The sequence below is a fragment of the Parasteatoda tepidariorum genome, chromosome 1, assembly GCF_982258835.1.
Source record: "Parasteatoda tepidariorum strain Cologne lab strain chromosome 1, Ptep-v5.0, whole genome shotgun sequence".
NCBI classification, from domain to species: Eukaryota; Metazoa; Arthropoda; class Arachnida; order Araneae; family Theridiidae; genus Parasteatoda; species Parasteatoda tepidariorum.
This window is the reverse complement of record NC_141755.1, coordinates 42,626,785-42,646,460: the sequence shown is the minus strand read 5'-3', so window position 1 is coordinate 42,646,460 and position 19,676 is coordinate 42,626,785. Positions and strand designations below refer to the sequence as shown.

Genomic DNA, 19,676 nt, shown 5'->3' with positions numbered 1-19,676 from the left:
CTGAATCGCTACAAAAAGCCGTTTTTTTAATTGTTAAACCCAACTATAAAAATTTTTTTTTTCTGGAAATAATCTTAAAAAGAAGAAAAAACGATGAAGTAATAACCATTATTTCCAAAATGATGGTAAGGTAAACATTTTTCAAAAAAGAAAGAAAAATCCTAAAATCTTATGAGGAAAAAAAATTTTTTTAAAAATTATTTATCGAATTTCGTTCCGGTTTTCTGGTTTTCTGATTTCCGGATAACGGGTTCTGTACTGTATATATATTTTTTAATTTTATTTACCTTCTTGTTTGTTTAAAAAATTTTAATAACCCTTTGTTTAAATTTTAATTACTATTACATTGTTTAGTTTTTTTAAACATATTTCAAAAGCGTAATTGTAAACAAATAAAAATGCAGTGTCAGGTAGCTTTAAAAGTGATTTAATGACACTGCCTTTACTCGCCTACCACAACTTGTTTTTGATTAAATAAAGTTATAAGCTGGCAAACGTCACTTATGTTATTATTTAAATAATTGTTAAAACAGTACCGTCTCCTTTTTTTTAATGAGAATTTCAAAATAAGTGTCAAAATTTTTGTAGATAACTTCAAATACACTGGTTATCATAAATTAAGGAAAAATCACAAAAATAGCGATAACTCTTTCAAAAGTAAGCCAAACCGTGCAAAATTTGCATATGTTGTCCACTAAGAGTAGCTGAGTAAAATTGCAATATGCAAATTAGTGGCGCTGCACTCGGCTTACGTCATCTGCCTGGAGCATAAAAGTCCAAGTTTGAGAGAAAGCACACAAATTTTACTGTGATTGCGACATTGAAAATCTGAGATAGCCAATTCGTAATAATGACCTCTAGGCATCATTTGCCTGAAGAACTACGATGGAGAGCCATCGGGAGACTAGAGGCAGGGCAGAGTCAATCAGAAGTGGCCAGATGGCTAAATGTGAGTCCATCTGTGGTTCATAGACTTTGGAGGCAATTTCAAACCACAGATTCGGCATCTAGGAGGTTCAGTCAAGGACGGCCAACTGTTACGACCAGTGCCGATGACCGATATTTGACATTAAGTGCACGCAGGAATAGAACCGCTACTCCGACACATCTTAGATCCTCTCTTGCTGCAGCCACCGGAAGGTTGGTGTCAACGTCAACTGTGCGCAGAAGGCTCCACGAAGGTGGTCTGTATGCGAGACGACCAGCCATTTGCGTGCCGCTCACATCACGCCATAGGAGAGACCGTTTGCAGTGGGCCCGACAACATGTCCACTGGACGTCAGATCAATGGAGGCCTGTTCTCTTTACGGATGAGTCCAGGTTTAGTCTAGAAAGTGACAGTAGACGTTATTTGATATGGAGAGAACCTGGGACCCGTTATCATCCATCAAACATCCGTGAAAGAGATGCATACGGAAGAGGCAGTGTCTGTGTTTGGGGAGGCATATCCTTAGGAGGGCGCACATACCTCCATGTCTTTCCAAGGGGAACCGTGAATGCTCAGGTTTATCGAGACAACATCCTTGATGCTTATGTGCGCCCATATGCCGGGGCAATTGGTGATTACTTCCTGTTACAGGACGATAATGCAAGACCACACAGAGCTCGCATTGTTGATGATTATCTTCAACAGGAAACAATTACTCGCATGGAGTGGCCAGCTCGATCCCCGGACTTGAATCCTATCGAGCACGTTTGGGATGCTCTAGGGAGGCGTGTATCTGCCATCAATCCGCCCCCTCAGACCCTTGCCACGCTTGCAACTGCTTTACAAGAGCAATGGCTCTCACTTCCTATTGAACTGATAGACCGCATAATTGAAAGCATCACACATCGCTGTTTGTGCTGTATTGCTTCTAGAGGCAATCATATTCCATATTAAAGGTACTTTTTCTATTGCAAACCGATACTTCCAATTTGTTTATTTTATACATGTGCTAATTTCTATACTACTATTAATGTCTGATAATTTCTTTTTATGTTGTTTAATACCTTACTATGTGTTGTATATTGTGGGTAAGTTTCATAAAATTCCATGTGTAATTTCTTGAGTTATCGCGATTTTTGTGAATTTTCCTTAATTTATGATAACCAGTGTATTTATTGTTGAGGTAGGAGGACTCCAGGAAAGCTCTCATACTGTACTTATTCAATTTTAAAAATTATTCATAAGTTAAATTTTGATACTTAAGGTTAGTAATAATAATGACTCAATTTTTAAAAAGAAAATTTGCTTTGCTTTTAGCAAACTCGTTGGTTATGTTAATGAATTTATTTAGATGTTTTGAAAAAAGAACTGTTTAAATATCTGGCATCAATATTTCTTTGAAACTTTGAAGCTTTGGATTTTATTTTGGCTGATTTTTGCCTTCCACCTTAGGTTGCTTTTCTTATTATATGACATACTATCCATCTAAGATAGTCATCTGTTTTTGTTGCAAATGTAGACTTTTAAGAAAAAAGAAATGAATGTAAAAACATGAGTTGGTGAGCAAACTGAACTGTTGAACAGGGAGCAGAGCCTCTCACTATTACTTAAAATTGTTAATAATTTGTGTGTACGGATATTTTTCTCCTTGCATAAATAAACTTTGAAGATACATGATAATACTACCAGTTTATTTTTTCCTTTTATCTTATCATGTTACACAAAGGTGTCACTCTTCAGTCCTAGGAACAGAAATCAGTCTTGAGTAAAAATCAGTAAACTAAATTTCATCAACTAATATTGCTTTTCCATTTGTTTTTAAATTAAAATGTCCTATTTTCCTTAAAAATTTAGTAAATATTTTCTGTTTAAAATATAATACATTTTAATGAAAACATTGTTATTTTTCATAATTATTGCATAATGATCAATTATTGATACCACACTGAAATGAAAAAATGTGATAGATGCTTCTATTCATTTTAATGAAAACATTGTTATTTTTCATAATTATTGCATAATGATCAATTATTGATACCACACTGAAATGAAAAAATGTGATAGATGCTTCTATTACACAAGTATTCAGAAACATAAAAGTTATGCCAAAAATGAGTGTCTATAAACAATGCTTCACTGCCTGCTTGCTTAACAAAATTTTTACTGTTGTTTAGAAATTTGTTTCAGTTTTTACTTTACCCCAATGTTTTGAAATGCTGAAATAAGGTAAGTTTTTTTTGTAAGAAAAATTCAAAAATAACGATGAAGCAAAAAATAAGTAGAAATGTGAATTGCTTCATGAAAAAATTAGTGGTTTATTATTCAGTGATTGGTGTAAAAAGATGTATAGAGTTGGCTGTTATTTTTATCTTAATTCCTCTAAAAAAATTAATAAAATGAGAAATTTTTAGAAAGATAATCAAATCCTTGATTAAATGCATGTGCCATTATCATAGAAAGGTACGTTTCTGAGTCCGCAAGCTATAAATTTCTGAAAATTCGGGTAAACAATGTTGGATCATGTTAATTGGTCAAATAATAAGTTTAATCTTAAAATTGTTTGAAAGTGGCACCCATGTGTTACAGCCAGCCATACTATATATTCAAGAAAGCATTGCATTACATAGCTGAAAAAACTTGTTAAAAACTTCCTTAGAGCATTCAATAGATTAAATTATCTGTTTCTTACTTTTAACAATTTTTTTCTAGTTATTTATTTTGACTATTTGATATTCATCAATATAAAGTAGTTAACCTTTTTCTTTTTTTGCAGCCACACTACAAAAACTGTGATAGATTTTGTTAACAGTGGAGAAAATGCAATATTTGTTATTAACACCGTTCATTTAATATCTCAAGTTGCTGACAATATAATTATTGCCTGTGGTGGTCTTTTACCTTTGTTAGCTTCTGCAACCTCACCAAACGTACGTTTTTCAATATTTATGTTCTTAAATATTGTTTATGTTCTTAAATTATGTTCTTTAAAATCTATTCTCTGTGTTTTTTGAATATGTCATTTTTGTTAATAAGTGCAATCTATCTTTGAAAGCTAAATGATTTTAAATATTTTGAAGAAAATGTTAAGTACAAAAAATTTTGAGATTGTGAGGCTTAGAGATACCAAGTTCAGAACTAAATACGTTCTAGAAACGTTCAGAACTAAATACGTTCTAATGATAGTTGACTATATGTCTAAATACAACAATGATAATTTTATTTTTAAAAGTAAGACAAAAATATTTATGCATTAAATAGAAAAGAATTGGTTTACACTAAACTTACTTTGTGATTTTCCCAAAAAAATTTCATTTCTATTTCGAAATTTTTTTTACATAACCAAGTTTTGAAAAGAAACTCTGTGACATAGGAATTCAACTTAACATTAGGTGGATGTATAAAGTCAAGAAGAAAAATATTTTTATGACGTAACAAGGTTTTCGAGATATCGAAGTTTGAGGTATCGAGAGTGTACTATATTAAATTTAATCATTAAAGTATTGTAGTTTTGCTAAGTATGAGAAATTAAAATTTGAAATTAATTTTATCTAAATTTCATATTAAATTAATTCATTTTTACTATTATATAGTCTTAAAAAATGATAATTTCGTAAATAATTATATAAAATTTCTTCTCTAGCATGAGCTTGATGTCATTGAACCAACACAAGGCATGTCAATTGAAGTGGCTGTAGCATTTTTACAGCGTCTTGTAAATATGACCGATGTTTTAGTTTTTGCATCATCCTTAAGCTTTAGTGAATTGGAAGCTGAGAAAAATATGTCCAGTGGAGGAATATTGAGGCAGTGTTTGAGATTAGGTAATGCTTTCCATTCAATCTTTCTGAAACAAGTGTGTTGACAATCAACATTAGTGAAAAAAACATTTCAATTCATATTCCTGAGTCCCGCAGTGGACTGATCGTAAAGGCACGGTTTCCAGTAGTACGCCGAAGTCAAGCATCACTGTTTGCAGATAGTAATCAGGGTGGGTGACCACTTTTATCAGCCTGCGTAGGGACCGAGGGTGTGTGGTATCGGTTCTTGTTAAGCTGTTATACTGTAAAGTGCTCGATTTCATGTGCAGTTCATTAGACTATAAAGGCAGAAGAGCCATCCCCTCTGCAGAGGATCAAAATTGCAATGGCATGTCTTCTTATCATCCTCAGGGATGTTTCCCAGACTGTTGCCAATAGCTTATTGTGCAACTCTAGTGTGACTTAAATAAAGTACCTACCTACCATAATCCTGATTCAGACGCATATAAAAATGTTCTGTCAATTGTATTAACTACCAATACTTATTGGTAGATACATATTGATGGATGGTGGAATTGCGGTTTGGGGTGTTTCTCTCGGCACTGTCTGGTCGTGTAGGTTCGAATTCTTGGTAACAGGGATGAGATTTTTCCGCTTTTTAGCGGATTTCCGCTTTTTTTACTTTTATCTCTTAAATTTCAGCTTTTTTATCAAAAATTCAGATTTTCTAAATATTTCATTTTTTTTTATAAGTATTTCGCTTTTTCAGAAAGTTCACCGATTTTCAAAGAGAAACAGAAAATTCAAACTATCCTTTCTCATTTTTGCTTATTTTGCGAATTTTTTACCCGCCCTCCAGATAGATCCGATTTTCGCAGTTCAAACGACGCTGCTTCTGACAATCCTTTTAGAGGTCCCAAAGCCTGGAATCTGCTAATATCTCGATTCTTATTCACACGATTTGAATATCAAACATAGCTTTTCATATTTGCGTGTTGCGATTCTTATTCACGCGATTTGAATATTGTACGTTGCGATTCTTATTTACGAGATTTAAAAATCCGATATTGTGATTCGTATTTACGCCTTTTTAAAAACCTATGTAGCGATTCGTATTTACGCAAGTTTAAAATTCAATATCTTGGTTTGCTCATGCGGTTTATAATATCAAGCATTGATTTTCGTATTTATACGTGATTTTAAAATAAGGCATTGGGATTCGCTTTCACTTGAATCTAAAAATTATGCATCATAATTCTTATTTATGCAATCTAAAAATTAAGCATCATGATTCGTATTTAAGTGATCTAAAAATTATGAATCGTGATTTGTATTTACGCCTTTTAAAAATTCTATATCCCAGTTTGTATTTTCTCATTTTCAAAATCGTATATCTAGTTTCATATTCATGTGATTTCAAAATCCATAATTGTTATTCATATTCACGTAATTTTAAGATCAACTATCGTGATTCTTGCAAGAAGTAAATATTTTTTTAATTAGTTACTGTAAAGGTGACTGTTTTTTTAACGACGATTATTAGTACATGTAAGTGTTACAACATCAGAGAAACTGGTTAGAAGTGTTACAACATATTCAAAACTTACATTCTGTGCTTGCAAAGAAGAAAAAATAGGATTAGTCACAGGATGTTTGAAGATGGACTAACGAATAAATATAGCAAACATAAAAGATATAGCAAACGAAAGCAATCGCATAAAAAGGGATTTAATTTTTTTTTTTTTTTTTTGGAAAAAGAGTTAATTAACTCAGCATCAAAATTTTATTTCCAATTGCTGTTATTTATGCTATAAAATACAAAATTCTTATCAAATAAAAAAACAATTATCTAAGCAGTTGCTGATTGTCATGTAATTTTTCAAACTAAAATAGCAATTTTTTTATGTTAAGGAGTAACTATATAATTTCTACTTCACTGTTATTGATATGTTTCAGAGGGCTCTATAGTTAGATTAGACTATAATATGAACATAATGATTCGGTTCATCGTTAAAGTTTTTTTTTCCAATATAATTTAAAAAGTAATATTACTGATATATTTGCTATAAATCACATAACAGTATTTGTTAAAAGAAATGAAATATTAATGTATATTCTTAGTAGTTTTAATTTGCTAAACCAGGTAGTTTTTCAAGTAATAATTGTCTCTTATGTGAACTGAGGAAAAATATAATTTCTAGCTTTATTTTTTCAATTGGTAATTTTTATTTTCACTAAATGTTAAGTATCAATGTAATCATTTATATAATAATAGATTAGTACACAATTGTATGTCAACACATTATTTATTACCTTAAACTGTCTGGAATTTATTATGAAAGGGTTGCGCTTGCGTAAAATTTACTATCGTGGAAATTCAGCTTTTTTGCCTTTTGGCTAATCTCATCCTTGTGGTAAGCTGAACATGGAGGTTTAGTACATTATTTTGGATGACAGTGTTACTTCTTAGTGACAGTTTTAAAGATTGAACTTAACTTACTTCCAAAAAGACAATGTTAGCTCTTATGTTGAAAAGTTCACCCTGGATTTGCCATGTGGAAATGGTATTAACCAAATTATTTAGTCTGCTCAAACCCTCAACCTGAATCAAATTAAAAACCTCTGTGTCAGGTTTGATTACCAAATTAAGTGAGGCAACAATTGTCTGGAACTACCAATATCGTAAAATACTGATTAAGCCTCACCCCAATTTTAATGAAAATCAACATGAAGGAATAAACAATAACAAGGAAAAAATTGCAAGTATAAAACAAGTAAAAGTAAAGAAATTAAAATTAATTAATTGTATTTTAAATAACATACTTTTCATCTTTGCTCTTATTTTTCAAATCATTATGATTGCATCATCAAAAGCAACTAGCGAGAAGTCAAATTTTTTTTTTTACAAAGAATAAACTCAAAAGAAAATTTTTTTTTTTTAATTAAATCTATTTCTAGTCAGAATCGAAAATGATGTGTCTGAAATCCCTTAAATACAAATCGTAAGGTTTGAAATTGTTTGAATGGGAATCGCTATGTGTGATGTTAAAACGTATAATAGGAATCACGATATTGAATATTAAAGATGCGTGAATATGAATCACGCCGTTTGCTTATTAAATCTCGTAAATTTGAATCGTAATAACTACTCTTTAAATTTTGTGAATACAAATTTTGATGTTTAGCTTTTAAATCAAAATCGATATTTGATATTAAAATCACATTAATTTTGATATTTGATTTTAAAAATGCATAAATAAAAATCGTGATATTGGATTTTTAAATCATAGGAATATGAATCACAATGTGAAATTTCTTAATTGCGATATTTTATTTTTTTAAATCGTGTATACACTCCTGATAGTTTTCAATAGTATCTTTGAAATGTTGGAATTCTCATGGGTGTATCCACTCATGGCGTGTACGTATGCATCAATATTATCTAACTCTGGATGTGGGAGATATGTAGGAGCTTAATTTGGCTTTGATCGCTCATCAAAATTCTTATAAAACTATAGGGGGGGAAGCTTTATCAAATCTGGGGAACTTGTTTTGTATTTTACTGTAAGCATTTGAATACCTTGTAAAAATTCAAATCAAAATGTATTCATATTTAACAATTGGCCGTTCTTCGAGCTAGGTTTTTTAAAAGTTCTTGTGTGACAGAAACTCCACCTTTGCCAATTTGCATGGGCAGTCCCAATACTTATTACTAGTATATTGTGTCTCCTTTGAACAACTTTGCAGAAAAACAAAAAAAAGAAACATGTTTAATTTGTTCACCATTTGTGTCAACATATTCCTCACATAAAATGCAGTCAGGAGAGTCAGCGAGTCCAATATGGTGTAAATTTCCTGTGGAAGCCCTGTAGAAAGTAGTGTCCACTCAGAAGCCTGAAATGGCAAACCTCAATAGCCCTAGGGAGGCTCCTAGAGACAAATGCTGTTAAGAGGATCTCCCAAGAGCTCGTTCCCTGTAAAAAGTTGATCAGGGCTCCCGCGGGCAAGGAGAATAGTGAAAACCTGGAATTGTCTGAAAATTTTATTTTAACTCTAAAAAGCAGTGGACAAAAAACCTGGAAAATTCCTATATTATACCTGGGAAATTAACCAGTCTTAGAATATCAATAATCAGTTATTGAGATTCGATTTAAATAACTCTAACCTCTATTACTATTATTTTATAAAATTCCACCTTTTAGTGAAACTTTTCAATGTTTTGTTTCTTATTCTATTATGTGCTTTTACTCATAAAATCTAATATTTGATATTACAAATTTAAAGAAAATAAGAGTTTTCTGATGAAAAATAGCATGGTAGAGATAAAATATAGTATGTATTTTCATTTAAATTTACCTGATATACCTGGAAAAGTCGGAATTTTTTTTTCTTTCTGAAATTGAGTAGAAACCCTGTTGATCATTGACTTCTAATTTTTTGTTTTATTAGTATTTTAATATTTCTCAGATTAGCTAGAGACGCAGGAGGTTCTAAGAGAGTTGCCTTCTTGTGTGGATTTTTGCATTTCCCTACAAGCTAAGAATTCATTGTAGAACTATTTCCTTTCCAGTACAGTGTTGATGATACTTGTACAATTAAATTCAATGGATATAGTTTGTGATTGTTAAAATTTCAGTTTAACAATCTATAAGGACAAATTTCTTTTCAGACCTCCCCAAATTCGTTTGGATTGTCATAAATTGCATACATTTGAATGCATGTCATACATAGTTTGAATTTTGACTTAAAGGCTTTTTGAATTGGAAACTCTTTGAGAAAACAGCATCTCTCGGAAGTTCTTACTGAGCCACCTGTATAGATCTGTATCCAATTGTTAACAGGTTTTATTGATGGTGGCAGGAATAGCCACTTAAAGTTTTCCCCGTGGAAAGATTCCTTTCTAAACAAGAAAGACATGGTCAAAGACTTTAATAAGATTATTAAATATGTTAATTTCAGACACAAATCAAACCTTTTTGAATGAGCTAACTTTAAAATAATTAAGTTTCATTATTTAAGCCAAGTATTTTTCTCCTCACACGTGGGTCGTTTTGGCAATGAACGTGCTGATCAATTGGCAAAAGAAGGTACTTCCCTTCCAGCCTCTCCAAACACGGCCCTCATTTACTCTGAATTATTTTCAAATCTAAAGTTAATAAAGCTTGGCTTGTTCCACCGGATCACAATTGGTATCCCCGCAAGCGTCCTGGAGGAGCCCTTGACCTTCAGGGTACACGTGCCAACCAAACCACTAGCTGTAGATTTGTCAGTGGGCATACTAAGAGCCTCACTTTCAGTGGACAAATTAAACTTTTTCCAACTTGTAAAAAGTGTAACTCCAGCAAGGCTAGTTCTCACCATTTACTTGATTGCCTGGATTTCACCATGGAAGAGGTTCTTGAGAGACCTCTCCTTTTCCTCGATTTTTTGAAGATTCACGGCTTCATGGATCTGGTATAGCTCTGGGATTGGAAACAACAACATTTTTCTTGTGGTGAATGTCCATTAATACTTTTGATGCTGTTATTTTACTTTTTTGTCTGTATTTAGCTGAGTTTTCTTTAGTTATTGTCTTTTAGTATATACCCATTAATTTAGTAAAAAAAGATGTATTTAACTTAATATTATTGTTCTCTTTTTAAATTAGTGTGTACTTCAGCTGTCCGTAATTGCTTGGAGTGTCGTGAAAGAAGTTTGCCACAAACACCTGTGTTACCTCACCCTAGTGCCAACATGTCCAGAGATGGCTTAAGGCCCTCCCCTATCCAAGCTTTGATTGGTGGCGTTCAGCCATCAGCCAAGGTGGATTTTGTATGAAATAATTTTGCTTTTTTTATGTGTTTGTCCTGTGCTTGTTGAATGTTATAAGAGCTCTTATTTAAATTTATTTGTTTCAATTATTGCATGAATATCTATTAGTGCTCTGTATTCAAACACACATCATCCATAATTTGAGTTTAAAGTAGGGAGAAAAATTAGCTTCTTCATTAAATTTACTGCATGAAAATATGTAAGATGCTAGTTTAATTCTAATAACAAAATGATTCATTTGTTTGGTAAATGCTAAAATATTTCTTCAATATCTGAGATTCGAACAAAACTGCGTACCCATTCTTGAATATTTTAGCCCTGTATTAAAATAGTTAGTTACCCCACAGTTAAAATAAATTCTAATGCTTCCAAAATTAAAACTTTTTTTAAAGGAGTTCTAAATAAGCTTCATATATTCTTTAAAAAACTGTCTGTTTTTTGTTTGTTTATTTATTCATGCTTTTTAAAGAGATCTCCTATGTGTCTCTATCAATTATTTTAAACTAGAAATAGTTGTGTAATCTTTTTTAAAGACAGCTTCTTATTGTGTAAATCTTAACTGCAGACATTACAAAGACATTATACATTATAAAGTGGCTAAGCCAATAACTTTGGATTGTTTTTGCTGTGATCGAATATCTTTGCAGCATTTCATTGTGGTGTTATATAGATTAAACTAAAAATTCCAATTAATCAACAAATTTTTGGAGAAACAATCGAAAGGTTAATTTGGTGATAAAATATCATTGCCCCCTCATTGTTTTTATTTGAAAATTAATTAATAAAAGGTAGATTCAAAGTTCTGGGATATAAGGGAATTGTTTATATATATATATATATATATATATATATATATATATATATATATATATATATATATATATATATATATATATACTATGTTTGTTATGACTAAGACAGTTTGTTATATATAATTTTAAGCAATCATCAACTGTTTTTTCTTCTTCTAATTTTTGTTTCTCTTCTTTGTTTCAATTTCTATAATTTCGAAAGAAGCTTGAATAAGCAAAACTCTAAATAATTGAGTGTTTAATGCTTATTATAATATCTTTTTATGATTTATTTGTTTTTCCCCCTCTTATTTTATTAGTGCATTTACTGGAATTATGAGAATTGTTATTATTATTTTGCTGTGCATGCGTTTACACTTTTTTTTTATTGCAGTATACTTTTATCTCTTCATATTAGACTTTTTATTATGTTTAGAGATTTTTTTTTCTGACTTTCAGAATATCGTGGAAAACCTAGGGGGGCAGAGTAGTCCTATTAGAGATCCCGAAAAACTCTTACAAGATATGGATGTTAACCGCTTAAGAGCAGTTATCTATAGAGACGTGGTAAGATATCTATTTTATTAAATATAACATTTCATATTGTATTTCTCAACCATATTTTCATTTTTAATAGCTTTCGTGCAATTATTCTTGATTCTCAGAACTAAAAGACTAAAAAAAAAAGGATGAAAAATTGAAAAAATAAGTGCTAATTTTTATTTGTTGTTAATAACGAGGTAATAACTTTTTGTTTAAAGTTGTTATTCTATGTTATTGGTGAAATGTGATGCTCACATCGGATATAGTTAAAAGTATTTTTATAATTTTCATTATAATAGAACCTCAATTAGATTTTATCTTATGATACTTCAGTTATTTATTGTTTCTACCGACATCTTTACTGTTTAAAATTATCCTAACATACATTTAATCATTATTGCATATTACAAATATTAAAAATGACTGTTAGAAAAGGATAATTAAACAGAAATATATCAATAATCTTTTTTCCATGATATTTTATCATTGCAAATGTAGTACAAAATAAAAAACGAGCGTTTTTTTCTAATTTTATTAAAGTTGCTAATTATTTTGAAAATTTTTCTCATAGTTTAATGTTTCTGCAAAACTACTTCCTGATTTTCTGGTGATTCTAATTTTCCAGCATAAACCTGGTGTCGTGGGTGTCGGATAATTAGGGATCTACTGTTTTTTCCAAAATAGTAATAAATACTTTATGTATAATTATAAAAAAACACTAGTTTAAAACCATTAATAAAAGTAAGGAATTTATGTACTATATATCTTATTTATCGTCTGTAATACAAATTGAGGCATAGGGTATTAAGTAATTATGAATTGATTTCTGAATTAAATAACATTTATTAAAATTCTTTTTTAATAGCATTTAATACATTTTTACTTGAAGTTTCCAATTTACTGTAATTGATTGAGAAAAAAAGGGAGCAATTTCTATAAATTATGTGATTGTTTCTTATTGATAACATGTTTTAAAGATTTGTTTATTGTGGCTGTGCAAGAGCTTTTTTATCATTCTAGATGATAAAATTCATTTAGTATAGTTCTAATGATTGTATTTAAATATTAATAAGTTTGAGAATTTTTCCTAATATTTTAATTTAAAGTTTTTTTGTTATTACAAATACAAAAAAAGTTGTGATTTTTATAATATTCATTCAAAGAAATGAGTATGGAGTATACTTTTTGCTACATTTGAATAAAGCAAGACAGAATGTACATGATGAATTACTGTACTTTTATTTGTGCTTTATTCACAGAGTTTTGCTTTATTCATTTATTCCATTACTTAATTTTTGTAACTTTATAATTTTTACTCAATATATTTTACTCATTTCATAACTCAATATTTCAGTCATTGGCATAAGTAAGGACATATATATGTGTTAAAAAAACCTCTAATAAGTCTTTCTATATTAAGGCTTTGTTTAAAGTCTAATTAATTAAAGTCAATATTCTGAACAAAGAGCTTTTTCATAATTATGGATTTATTTCTTGTTGAATGAACATCCTGTATGCCAGCACACTTAACCATGTACTTTATGATGTATATAATTTCTGTAATCTTTGTTAATTGAAGAATAATGGATATTTGAATCTCATAATTATGGATTCTTTTCTTGTTGAAAATAATGCTTGGATTTTTTTAAAAACAATTTTCATGACTAGGTTTTTCCTTAAGGAATTGTATGAGCCATTAAAAATTATAAATTTTTTGACTTGGTGGTGCATGAGTAAGACAAAACAGAAAAAACTTTTAAAAATTTTCCCTTAATTTTGAAATTATAAAGAGTAAAGTCATTTCGAGATTCGCAGCTATATTTTGATACTAATAAAATATAATAACAAGTTATAATCTTCACTCAACCATGTACTTTCTGTAATCTTTGTTCATTGTGATCTTGTTTTATGCAGGATGAAACAAAACAAGCTCAGTTCCTTGCTTTGGCTGTAGTTTACTTTATATCTGTCTTAATGGTCTCAAAGTATCGAGATATTTTGGAGCCACCACTTCCTCCATCATCCTTTACATCTCGTCCTCCTGTTATATCAGAAATGAGTCATTATACAGCCTCCTCTGCTACTTCGACTGCAGCCCAAACAGGTAAGGAAACAAAACAGTTTTTTTTTCTAAGCATGTCTCTCCTGAAATTCTCAAGGAAATGGACTGTTAAATCTGCAATATTAGTGATGTATAATGAACTCATGCAATTTTTCTCTGAGTGTTTTTCAATCTATTATGAAACTTATAAACTCAAATATATATAAGACTCTCTCTCAGAATTTAAAATTCTTAGCCAGTAAATTAGCCAAATATCAAAAGTATTTGCCAATTTTCAAAAGTCTTTGCCAAATGAAAATCTTAAACATTTTGTATATATATTTTTCTTACCAGTGAAAAAATCATTCAGCAATAATTTCACCAAAACCTAATTTTATTCGCCATATTTACGATTTAATCGCATTTGGCGAGGTGGCGAATGTTTATCGCTGGCCCTGATCACCTTATGAAAATTTATCCAGTCATACTGTCCTTTATTATTCTTGCTTCCAATATTAGTTTATTAGGTAATTCTAGTTTATAATTTCTTTCTACTTTTTATTGAGCAAATAGTTTTTTAAATCATGAAATTAATTTCTTAAAGCATTAAGATGATAAACATTTTTTTAAAAATTGATTCATATCTATCTAGAAATTTTAATAAAACTGATAATGAATTCTTCAAACAGAAATAAGTATTTTTTTATTTATTTTATTTTATTTATAGGTGTGATATAATAAATTGATTTAGATTGAATAAATTAATAATTTTCTGCATTAGTTTTAAAGTCATAATACTTAAATCAGGGTTCCCACGGTCCTTGAGAGTCCTTGAAAGTCCTTGAATTTTTTTTTGCTAAATTTAGGTCCTTGAAAGTGCTAGAAAAACGTCTTAGGTCCTTGAAAAACTTGATAGGTCCTTGAATTTGTCCAATACTGCCGACGGTCCTTTTTATAAAACACCCGCGGATCTTTCTCGTTCTTTCTGTTTTGTTCCCGAGCTCTCTCACGTGGTTTTTAACGCCACCGTTTCTAACCGGGCCTAGCGTCTTGGTGTCTGTCAAGCGCGCGGAGCACAGCAGACAATCAATGCGTTTGGGGAGAGACTCCACTACATCTTCTGTCGCATATGCTTAGATCTTCTTTTTTCTTATCGAAACTGGAATACTCTCGTGAATTTCGTAACAATATGTACCTTGTAGTTTTCAATAAATTTGCCGTTTTACCATCCGCACTTGTCCTTACGTTTGCGTCATTTCAAAACTTTATTGTAAAGCGTATTCGCAAAGGAACGGCTTCGTATTTGTGTTATGTAGTTTAGACTAGTTATGCCTGGGAAGTGCTATTTTAATCCCCAATGGATGGATAATCAAATTTATAAGGAATAGATTTTATCGTTGCCCGAAAAGAAGTTCAGAGCCAAGTGCCGATTATGCATGAAGGAGATCGATATCGCAAAAATGGAAAAATCTGCTCTGATATCACACATGAAAGGAAGGTAAAACAAAAAAGCAGTATCATGCCCTGAGTTCTCTTTTTCCAAAGACATCAACATCTAATTCATCTGGTGTAAATACTCCTTCAACATCGTGTGCCCCAAGTGAAACAGAAACTTTAGTGGCCGAGGTAACATTGTCTTCTTATCTGGTCAAAAGGAATGTGCTTGATGCTGAAATTCTCTGGAGTCTGAAGTGCATCACTAGTAATTATTCATGTAACTCCTGTGAAGGGATTAGTGAATTGTTCTCCAAAATGTTTGCTGATAGCTGTATAGCGAGACAATTTTTTGTAGTGCCACAAAGTGAGCCTATTTGGGCTCCTTTGGATTGGCACTATACTTCAAAGGGATTCTTATAAATGAGCTGAAGAATGTTGATTGCTACACTGTACTCTTTGATGAGACGTTAAATCAGTCTCTACAATCTAAGCAGATGGACATTATGGTAAGGAATTGATAATAAAGTTTGCACTAAGTACCTTACCTCCCAATTTATGGGTCATGGAACTGCAGAAACTATTTTGTCCTCTTTTTACAAATGCATGGATGATGGTTAAAAGCTCTCTAAAATACTTCAATTATCCATGGATGGACCCTATGTCAATTGGAAATTCTATTAGAAGCTTCAGTGTGAATTAAAAGAGAAATATTCCCACCAGGTCATATTCATTGGCAGTTGTGGATTACACATAACGAATAATGCTTTTAAACATGGTGAAAATGGGATATGATGTTCCTTCTAATTTTTATTTTCAGAAAGAATTGTTGCTGCATAACATTTAGAGAAGGTTGTGTAAATTATGGATGAATAATTTCAGAAAGGATGTTTAATAGAGGAGAGGAGGGGGTTATGGAATAGTCATGGAATATGGAATACCTAAGATTTAGCTCTGTCTTTCATGCAGCCTTCACATGGAAATACACAGGATTAAAGGATTTCACCATTAACACCTCATTACCATTAGTTATACATTGTCCTGAAAATGATTTTGTGAATTAATATGTAAAACCAGTAGGGTTGTTTTTAAAAAAATATAAATTTTAGTCCATAATATATATACACTCTTCTCTCTATATAGGCAAAGCATTTAGGTATTATATTTGAAATTAATTATTGCCACAACAAGCATTGTTGCTTCTAGTAAAATAAAAGAGAATAATTTTTAAAATTGGTCTTAGATTAAGGTCCTTGAAAATTTTGTTGAGGTCCTTGAAAAGTCCTGGAAAGTCCTTGAATTTCAATCTCATTATAGAGTGGGAACCCTGTAAATGTAAACTTTCAAATTACAATTATAATTTCATCAATTTAAATAACGAAAATCTGTAAAAGTTTTTGAATTTTGCTCTGAAAATCTGAGGGATTTAATTTTGTCTGTAGAGTGCCTTCCTTCCCAGTCTTGTGAAAATTTTAGTTATTTATTTAAAATTTTAGTAGGATTATTTATATCTTATATAAGTTACTATGTAAAGTTGTTATATAGTTATCTATATGATTAACCACAAAAATGGACTGAATGTAATGATCAGAATTATCTGCAATAAAAGGTAACATTTTTTAAGCATTTTCTAGTTCATTTTCGTGCATTATAAATTTATTTTTAATTATTTTATTTTGACTGAAACTGCTCTAACAAGTGCCATAATATTTGTATATATTTTCATTTTAGGGACTGATTCAGAATCCAGAAACAATGGTCAAAATTCTGAGTCTGTTAATGTTTGTAATGAGGATGGTGAAGATGAAGTAATCATTGTTGAAGACACTGATTCTAGTATATTAGCTCATTTACATTCATCTGGTGCTGCTGTCTCTGCTGTGAGTCTTTAAATTTAGAATTTTTTCATTAGACTAGTTATTATAGTGAGACTAGTGATATTTTCTTACAATTTTATATTTAAAATGCAAACTATTAATTTATATTATTATTCTTTTCTCAGTTGATGTATCAATGTTTTATTAGTAATTTTACTTTGAATGAATCGAATTTTTCATTAATTTTTAAGGATTTAGGCTTTATTTCAAACCACAATGGCTGGGTTATAAAAGAGTACCAGGTATAAAGTTTAGCCAGCAATATTATCTCCGCCCATTCCCGGCTATACAATCATATTAGTGGAAAATATGACATAGTAAAGTTTAAGTAATCATTAAGTAAAGGACCTATGAATTAAAATCATCTCGAACGAAATATTAAAATGAATATTGGATCTAGTAAACCAAGTTGTCTAATAACCTACTTTTTTTCCAGGTCATTAAGACTCAGAAAGTTAAAAACGATACGACTGCTCAACAAGAGGTGATGGTGAATGGAAATGAATCCGTGAGTCCTCAAATAAATGGTGAGCTTATCAAATGTGATGTGGAAGATGCTACAGTTAATATGTCTTCAGTTCCTAATGATAGTTCAATATCCATAGGCAATGAAGGTCATGCTTCTGATCCTCCAGTCATGCAAACCTCTTTGACTCAAAATGGTTTTTCCAGAAATATGGAGTCCATTGATGGCTGCCAGCAATCTAGAGAAGACCTTCACATCACTTCACTTGGAAGTGCGGATGATTTCCACATGTTGAGCTCCTCTCTGTCTAGAGAAGCTACTTTAACTCAGAAGTTAGAGTCTGCCCTGGGTAGTGTGTGTCCACTGCTAAGAGAAATTATGTTGGACTTTGCCCCATTCTTGTCCAGAACTTTGGTTGGCTCTCATGGACAAGATTTGTTGATGGAAGGAAAAGGTAAGATTTTTTTTACTTTAATGTTGCTTCTTCCTAAATATCGTATAAAATTCATTTAATGCCATGCATATTAAGTTGTTCAAGCTTAACTGTCTTTTGAAATTGAAAAATACAGCAAGTATGAGATGCTATTTGCTGTTATTTTACAGTTTTGGAAATATATAGGGTGTTAATGTAACTAAAATAATTTATAAGGTGTCTACTAGAATCTGTAACCACAAGTGTTTGTAATTTATTATTATTATTTTTTTTAAAAATTTGAAAATTTCATTTATTTAGTTTAAGTTGGATTTCTTTGGATTTTAGTTAAATTTCATAAATGTAATTATTATTGAAAAATTATTCAAAACAGATCATAACAATACATTACGAGCAATATTATTGTGTTAAAAATTGTTTTATAGTACATGATACATGTAAATGCACGATTCAAATTATTTGAAAAGGAAATAGAAATCAATCATAATTTAATGAGTTGCAGGCTAACAAGCCAATCTTTAATATAGCGATGAATTTTGCTATGATAAAACAAACCGGGGTTTTTAAGATTGCGATTTAAGGATGGGGATTCTGAGGTACCAATACTAATGTAACAATAGTATAATGTGCTTGATAGGTATTATGTATTAATGTAATTTCACTAATTGAAACTCGTTAATATAGAACTGTATTTACAATAAATTTTAAGGCCATAAAAATCATTAAAAAAAATTAATATCTCATATTATAATGCATTGTAATTTTTTGAATCAATGACTTCATTAAAAAAGAAAAAATATTCGATTTAAATCAGTGATTAAAAAAATCAGTTGATTTGAATCATCAAACCCTGGTGAGCATCCTCTTTACTTTTGTATAGCAGCAGCTATAATTATAGATGTAATATTTAAGTCTATTAAGTGTATTATTGAAGTATTAAGAAGTAATATTAAATCCAAAGATAAATTCAAATTCTTAAGTCAAAATTATGAAATAGGAGGTAGGAAAAATAAATTACCATTACTACACTAATTCAAATTGGCCAATTTACAGACAGTGTGTCCCCTGATGAAGTGCTGCTCTGTAAACACACAATTTTATTTTATTTTTACATTATATTTTAAATTATTTTTAAAATATAATGTAAAAATTATATTTTATTTTATTTTTACATTATATTTTAAATTATTTTTAAGTAATTTTATATTGTTACTAGAAGTAATATTAAAGTCGTATTGTCTTGTAAAAAAAGTGGGGACTTGGAAAAAAAATGGTATGGGATATACTAGTTTATACAAATAGTATAAATACAGCTTGAAGTAATTATAAGTCTATATAAATATAAACCATGAAACTAGTTTCTAGATTGACAGTCTATTTTAGTGTATTCTTTTATTATTATTATGTAAAGACAATAAATTCTTTTGAAATTGAATTGTGCAGGTTTGTGCACCTTTAAGAATAGTACATCAGTTGTTGAGCTCGTCATGCTGCTATGTTCCCAAGAGTGGCAAAACTCTCTTCAGAAGCATGCAGGACTGGCATTTATTGAATTGATTAATGAGGGAAGGTCTGTACTGTTAAACACCTTAAA

General features: G+C 30.5%; 1 protein-coding gene across 5 annotated transcripts in view; it reads left to right on the top strand.

Moving 5' to 3' along the window:
* Positions 1-19,676, top strand: part of rg (A kinase anchor protein rugose) — a 244,306-nt gene that overhangs the window by 117,016 nt on the left and 107,614 nt on the right. For 2 of the 5 annotated variants that reach the window (XM_087162540.1, XM_087162544.1), the window contains exons 25-32: positions 3,702-3,855; positions 4,569-4,749; positions 10,334-10,497; positions 11,748-11,855; positions 13,746-13,935; positions 17,038-17,186; positions 17,620-18,103; positions 19,526-19,652. In XM_087162540.1, coding sequence (XP_087018666.1) covers positions 3,702-3,855; positions 4,569-4,749; positions 10,334-10,497; positions 11,748-11,855; positions 13,746-13,935; positions 17,038-17,186; positions 17,620-18,103; positions 19,526-19,652 — 1,557 coding nt within the window. The remainder of the gene's footprint in view (positions 1-3,701; positions 3,856-4,568; positions 4,750-10,333; positions 10,498-11,747; positions 11,856-13,745; positions 13,936-17,037; positions 17,187-17,619; positions 18,104-19,525; positions 19,653-19,676) is intronic. The other 3 variants (XM_087162543.1, XM_087162541.1, XM_087162539.1) reach the window with 3 other exon arrangements.